The sequence below is a fragment of the Ptiloglossa arizonensis genome, chromosome 5, assembly GCF_051014685.1.
Source record: "Ptiloglossa arizonensis isolate GNS036 chromosome 5, iyPtiAriz1_principal, whole genome shotgun sequence".
NCBI lineage: Eukaryota > Metazoa > Arthropoda > Insecta > Hymenoptera > Colletidae > Ptiloglossa > Ptiloglossa arizonensis.
The window spans coordinates 10,777,767-10,785,236 of NC_135052.1; the positions used below are offsets into that span (position 1 = coordinate 10,777,767).

The following is a 7,470-nucleotide window of genomic DNA, read 5'->3' on the forward strand; positions in this document are numbered from 1 at the left end:
GGGAACGTCATCGGCCGATCGAGAACCGAAGCCTCGCGTCGCGATCGTCGCCGAGCGGATTTCACGCCGAGAGTTGCCCCGAGAATGGAAACAGACGGCGCGGGAATTTCGGGCGACTCCTCTCGCCCGCTCGAGCGGAATTTAATCTTCGTCCCCCCTCTCGCGGATCCTCGCGAACGAGGGAAATCCAGTCGTTCGTCGTTCCAGCGGGCGCGCGTCGCGGATCGGTCGCGATTAATCGATCCTCGACGACGACGCGCGTTACAAACATTCGTTTCCTTTTTCTCTCTCTCTCTCTCTCTCTCTTCTCGTTCCGATCCGAAGCGACGTCGAATACGTTTCGGGGATGTGGCACGAGTACGACCGAAGGAACGCGAGGTCGAACGGGGGTGGGTGAGGATGTTTGTTTTTTTCTTTTCGTCGACGAGAAAAAAAAAAAAAGAAAAAACGGCGAAGGATGTGTGCGTGAAACGGAAAAATGAGGGAAAACGCTGGGCGAGGGGGGTGGGATGCGACGACAGTCGTGACAATTATAATAATTACAGTAATAATAACGAAGACGACGATAATTATAATAAAAAGAAGAGTCATATTCGTGATGATGATGATAATAATAATAATAATAATAATAATAATAATAATAATAATAATAATGTTAATATTAATGATAATAAACGTAGCATTCAGAGTCACTGCGTGTAGGTAATTATTAAACGTAATGGTAAATAACGATAGATGGTTCCTTGCCGGGTCACGGAGACGTTTTCTCTCTTTTATTTTTTTTTTATTTTCAAGGGGGGTTTAGGGTAGGGGTTACGAACTTTTCTCGCGCGACCGAGAACATCGACACGATGTGGCGGGGGGGATTTTTATGTACAAAGGGGGATCTCGGGGGCGGGGGTGGGGCGATCAACGGCCAATCTACAAGGTTTCTCCCACTCGCGCGTAACGAAACACGCGCGCGGTTTTTCCCGGTCGAACGCGTTCGAAAAGGTTTTCTTCTCCTTGCACGCGGTGACCAAGCGTCACGGGGTAGGGACGGGTGGACGATACGCGCGATAAATACTGTTCGTGTTTTTCTTCACCGATGTTTCTTGCCTCGGGATCGATAACCGGGATCCGTCGCGGTTTCGTTTCTGTCGCGAGCAAACGGTCCAAACGTTTCGAGACTCTTCTCGTACACACGCACTCGCTCCGTTTCTCTCGTTCTCTCTGTCCGTCTAACTCTCCGGCACGCGCACGCACTCGTAATATTTATTTACTATTCGCTCGCTAATTGGGACCGATATCGATTCGACGACCGATGGACGCACCTGCCGGACGTCGAACGAGACGTCGTCGTACAACCGGCGCAGAGAGACCAAAGGAATATTGCTAACGCGGAAAATATAATACACGTGTCCTCTTTTATACGTTTCTCTGTATGTATATATATATATATATATATATATATAGATCTATATATAATATTTCACACGTACGCGTAACGTATGTACACACACCGATCGAGTCTCAGCCGAGTCGAACCGCGACGCGTCTAGAGTCCTTCCGTTGCTACGCGAATCTCGCCTACGCGTCTCTTCGGTTTCGATCCTTTTTTTTACTCGTCTTTTCCCTTTCCTTTTTTTTTTCTCTCTCTCTTTATTCTCACGCACTTACCGCCGACCCTTTTCTCTCTTCTCTCTATCAGCCCCCTTTTTATTTTCGCTTTCTCCATCGTGGCTATACCCTGGATATTTCTTTCTTGCACGCGTGCCTACCTACCTACCCACTACTTCTACCGTCGTGCAGCGTTCGGTTTATCACAGTAAGGTTTGTTTGTTTTTTTTTTTTTTTCATCGTTTCGCGGTTGTTCCCGTCCTCCTTTTCTCTCTTGTCGCGTCGCGCGGCGGAGAAAAACTCTCGCGACGGAGCGATCGATTCCTCTGCTCTCTCGTCGATCCCGAGTCTCTCTTGCGCGACGCTTCTCGAGGACGAGGGGGAGGAAAAAAAGAAACGAAGACGCGTGTCTCTCCCTATTTCTCTCTCTCTCTCTCTCTCCGCGAAAACACACTCACTCGCACTGTCTCTCTCTGTTTCTGTTCGCGAAAACGCGTTTCGCAGCGTTTTTCTCTGAGCGCCATCGCCGCGTCGACGGAAAAGGAACGCTCCGAACACGGGGGTCGAAGAGACGCGGGGGGTCGCAGGCGTTGCGTCGATTCGTCGCAAGCTTCGGGACGGACCGGAAGTTCTTGCACGCTCGATCGCAACAACGCGTCTCTCTCTCTCTCTCTCTCTCTCGTTCTCTCTCTCACTCGTCCTCTCGTTCTGGAATCGTGTTCGGTGCGGATAGGTTCGTTACTCTTCTCGTCGCGGGTCCGTGCGCGCGGATCGTGTTCACGATCGTCCCTCGAAAAAGCGATCCTTGCTGCATTTCTCGCGCGCACACGCACGCAAAATGGCGTCGCGTCCTCGTGCGTTCCGCGGTCCGTCACTCCACGGGACCGTTTTTCTTTCTCATTCTCTCTCTCTCTCTCTCTTTCTCTCTATCTCGTTTTCTTTCGCGATCTCGTCGTGTCCCTTCTTCGGTCGGTGAACATTTTCCTCCCGATGATTGCGAGAAACCGTTTGCGATCCCGCCTCCGGCCCCCGCGCCTTCGAATTCGCAAATCGTTATTCGCGTTCGTTTCTCCCTCTCTCCGTCGACATTTTTCTCACGAGGGAGTCCTCTCCCGCGCGTACAGCCCCCGTCCATCCAAGTTTGTCACTCTAAGCTATCCTACGAGGTTATTGTTTTTGCGTTAGGTTTTTGGGGGGTGAGATGCGAGTGTTTGGTTAAATTTTTTTTTTTTTCATATGTGTTAAATAGGTTTCGGCGTCGGGTAGGATGAGTCGGAAGAAAGCGTCGCGTAGCCTCGAGATTCACCGTTTCCCACGCCGAGGATCGATCGATCCGTCGTAAAGTTCCCTCGCGAGCGCGATCGAGCAACGAGATCCTCGTGGAACCGCGAACGTCCGTCCCGGGACGATCGAGCGCGAAGGCAAACGTAAAAAAAAACGGCCGACCGGTGTTCTTCTCTCGACTCAACCTTCCGACTCGACGTTTACCGTCGTGCGACGAACGGAAATAGGCAAACGCGTATTCGTGGCCGGCCGAAGCGAACGTCGAGCCCGAGATTACCTACGTTCTGGACCCTGAGAGCGAAACGCGCGCGGAAATCGAACACGGTGAATTTTCCATCGCGAGGAAACCGATTGGAAATCGAACGAAACGTTCAAAGACTCGACGAATCGAGAGGTGATCGCCAACCGGACGAGAAGACGACGGATTCGATCGAGAACTCTTTCCTCGCGCCTCGAAACGCGGAAGAGACGAAACCGTCGACGAAATTTGTCCGTTGCCTGTCGCGTGGATCGCGAAACCGATCGCGGATCGACGAAACTCGAACCGACGTGACTCGAACAGTGATATTTCCTCCTCGAGAACGAAGCCGTCGCGTCGAGATACATCCGTTTGCCCATCGCGTCGATCGTCGTCGTCGGACGTTGCGAATCGTCCCCGAAAACCGATTACTCGCGAGTTACCCTCGAGCCAAGATCCCTCGGCTCGCGAATAGACGACGCCTCTCGTTCGAACGACGAGAACCGAGCGCGAAGATCGAGGATCGAGCATCGTCGTTCGAAAGGGGGAGGACGGATCGGGTGGTGGGTTTTGCTCGATCGACTGCTCCTCGAACGAGGGTGGGTTCGCGCGTACGTCTCTCGTTGCGCAACAACCTGCTCGACGATCGGTCGGTGACTCGCGAGAGCCACCACGGGGACAAGACCGAGGGTGTCGCGTGTCGGCGATAATCGACGTTCGCGCGCTCCGTGGATCGATCGTAGGGTCCAGAAGTGGAAATGTCGTCGCGACGGCGCTCGGTACCGTGCGAGCGCGCGATTGGACGACCGCGAGGGGTTTCTCTCGCGCGGACAGGGCGACACGCGCGAACGACTCGGAGGATCGGGAAGAGGGAACTCCGAATCGCTCGCGACGAGGGTGTTCGAACGCTCGAGTTCGAACGTTTTCGAGAGAAGATCTCTTCCTCTCTCTCTCTCCCTTTTCATCTCTCTCTCTTTCTTTCTCTCTCTGTCCCTCTCTTTATCCCGCGTGAGCACGCGACCGCCGAAACTCGGACGTCGCGAACACACCGATCCGTGCTTTAGAAACGATAATCGTACGGCGAGAAACGAAGAAAGAAGAAATTGCAAATCACACGGGACGAGGACGGATGACGCGGTTTCAACGGATGCTCGCGCGATCAAGGCTTATCCTACCCTCGAAAGTAAAGGAGTGAAAACGGCGATCGGGGTCTCGGTCGATCTCGGGTACGATTCTCTCGATCGTCGAAACGCGCGAGTTTTCGTCTACCTCGATCCTCGAATCGAGAATCGCTCGAAGGTTCTCGAGAGAGGGATTCTCGATTCGGGGACGCCCGATAGGAACGCTCTCGATCGAGGACGATCCGGGTGATCGAGCGAGACACCGATCGGACGCGTTGCGCGTCGAAAGGTTCTCGAGTATTAAGTAAGATTCAATAGAAATCGGCTTACATATGAGTGAGAGGCGGAATGGCGGAGTGATGCTGCGCGAGCGGGTCCGGCGACGGTCCGGGCGAGTAGACACCGGCGCCGTGTTGCACGACCCCCTGCTCGACACCCTGTGGCAGATACATCGAGATCATCTGTCTGAGGTCACCCTGGGACTGCTGCGTCTGCTGCTGGCCCATGTATTCCCGTTTGACGACCTGTCCACCGGCCCCGGCCGTCGAGGAGGCTCCCGTGGGCGTCGGTGTGTGTATGCCGCCGCTCGCCGGACTCGTCGGCTCCGATTTTATGCTGCTACCGCTGGGACTGTGACTCGACATCTGAGAGCCGGGCTGGGCTTGGTGATAGGGCGAGGGCGAACCACCGGGCACGGTCGTGCTCCCGTAGCCGCCGTAACCGTTCATGTAGCTGTTGATGGGGCTGGGACTGCCGCCGCCCATGTGGTGTCCCATGTCGTACCTCGGGTAACCGGCGGCCGATGCGGCGGCCGCGGCCGCCGCTCCCCCCATGTGACCCCCGTAAGCGACGTGCTGTTGATACGCGGCCGTCGGATCGTGCATCATGTAACCGTTCGGCATGTAACCGTTCGGCATCTGGTAAACGTCTCGCGACAATTGGGCCTGTTGGGGACCACCGGCGGCACCGACTTGCCGTTGATCGACACCGAGCATACCCCCGACACCGGCCACGCCGCCGCCCAACGGGAACTTGTCCTTCTTGAGCAACGTTTTGGTTTTGCGCCGCGGCCGATACTTGTAATCGGGATGCTCCTTCATGTGGACCGCGCGCAATCGTTTCGCCTCGTCGATGAACGGACGTTTCTCCGATTCGCTGAGCAGCTTCCATTCCGCACCCAATCGTTTCGATATCTCCGAGTTGTGCATCTTCGGGTTCTCCTGCGCCATCTTGCGCCGTTGCCCGCGCGACCACACCATGAACGCGTTCATCGGCCTCTTCACCCGGTCGATGTTGTTGTTCTTGCTGGTGTTGTTGTTGTTGTTCGGCGGTTGATGGTGCTGCTGCGGTTGGGGTTGCTGCTGTTGCTGCTGATGGGGATGGTGTTGCTGCTGCTGTTGACCGGCCGCTTGCTGGGCCAACGAGTGCATGCTCTGCTGTTGCTGTTGTTGTTGTTGCTGTTGCTGTTGGGCGGCCTGCATCGAGGCGTAGTGATGCTGGGGCGTTTGATGATGGTGTTGCAGACCGAGGCCGAGGCCACCGGTGCTCGGCGGGCTGCCGGACAACGCCGGGCTGTGCACTATCGAGCCGAGGCTACCGTAAGGCGAGACCCCGGTGTGGTGACCCATCGGCGATACGCCCTGATGGGGGTGCGGTGGCATCTGACCGTGCAGGCTGCCGCCCTTCATGTCCGTCTCCATCGTGAGCATGTCTTCCTCCCTGTGGCCGTACAGCTTGCCGCCCTTTCCTGGTACCTCGCGACGTCAAGAAATTCGACGAAACGCCGAGATCGTCCCACGATCCGACCACCACCGTTTATCCGCTCGCGTCTCCCTGGACGTCGCAGCAACGACGCGGTGCAACTCCACCGCGTTAACCGCCCGCGTAACGGCCGAACGCTACGCGACCACCGGTCCTCTCGCTTCGCTACGATCTCGCGACATGGAAACCAGTGGAACGCGAACAACGAGAATCCACCCACGATTCCCGGTATCTATCCTCGATTTTTCCTTTACGAGTTTCCGTGTCCGCACCACTTGTTGGAATTACGCACCACCTCGACGCACTGTGTGTTCGTTCACTGTTGTTCCGCGATCCCCTCGCGCGTAGGTCTACGCGCGTCACGCGCCGAGTCGGTCCTTACCTTCGTTCGTACGGAAATAAGAGTCACCGGGTACGTAAATCCTTTGCACGACCCCCGTACGCCGTCACCGCGGCGACAGTACATACGATAACACCGAATAATATCACCGCGCACCGTTCGCGTTCCTACCGATCCACGCGTTGCCTTCACCCGGAGTGTTCTGTCCTTCGGAACCGGTGCGGTAGAGGGGAGGGCGGTGTTTCGCGGAAACAGACGCGCACACCGCGTTACCGTCGATCTACGGTGAATCGCGGAAACGGACACCGTCGTTTGCAGACCCTCTGCGCTCCTTTCCGATCTATCTCGGTCTCTCGAGAGGCGTCGCGACTCGAATCCGTACGGGATCCGGCGATACTGACAGAGTCTCTCTCCGGATCGAGAACCGACGCACTGTCACTTTCTTCCCCCTTGGGTAGCGCACGCTGCGTGTTCTCTCTCTCTCTCTCTTACTCTCTTTCTCTCTATCTCTCTCTCTCGCTCTTTCTCTCTTCGTCACTCGGTCTCTCTCTCCGCCGTGACTGGCTGCAGGCTCGCGATACGCTCGACGAATCGGATCGCGACGATTCGACGATACGACGCCGGTGCAGGTATACTCGCGATACTTTTTCTCCGACGAGTCGTCCGTAAGCGAAACGTAACTCTCCCGTGTTCCGCCAGCACCCACCGCGACGATGTAAATATATATAAACGCGTATACGAGTGTGTATATATATATATATATATATATGTGTATATATACGCGTGCGTGTGTACGTGCGCGCGTATCACTGCTCGGAAACACCGCGGACCGTAAGATCCGTGTACGCGTCGACGTTCGCCACCGTCGACAACGACGACGACGACGACGACGATGATGACGATTTTATTCCTCGTTGGTGATGCCGCCGCTGATGGTGGTGGTGGTGGTGGTGGTGGTGTTGCCGCCGCCGATGCTGCCGCTGCTGTCGCTGCCGCTGGTGCTGGTGCTGGTGCCGCTGCCGCTGATGCTGATGCCGCTGGTGCTGGTGCCGCCGCTGCCGCTGCTGGTCCGCGCGATGGGCGCACGCACGCGTGTTGTTGTTGTGTACCGTTGCGCGTGACACGCG

At 55.9% G+C, this 7,470-nt stretch overlaps 1 protein-coding gene across 3 annotated transcripts in view; it reads right to left on the minus strand.

Moving 5' to 3' along the window:
- The window catches only part of Soxn (SRY-box transcription factor soxNeuro), a 193,180-nt gene extending 185,967 nt beyond the window's left edge, over positions 1-7,213 (minus strand). For 2 of the 3 annotated variants that reach the window (XR_012992316.1, XM_076313117.1), the window contains exon 1: positions 4,573-7,213. Coding sequence is in view for 2 of the 3 variants with exons in the window: in XM_076313117.1 (XP_076169232.1) it covers positions 4,573-5,951 (1,379 nt within the window). In the remaining variant the exon portion in view is untranslated. Of the gene's footprint in view, positions 1-864; positions 2,759-4,572 lie in introns of those variants that run through there. The other variant, XM_076313118.1, reaches the window with a different exon arrangement.
- Between the last annotated feature and the right edge of the window lie 257 nt (positions 7,214-7,470).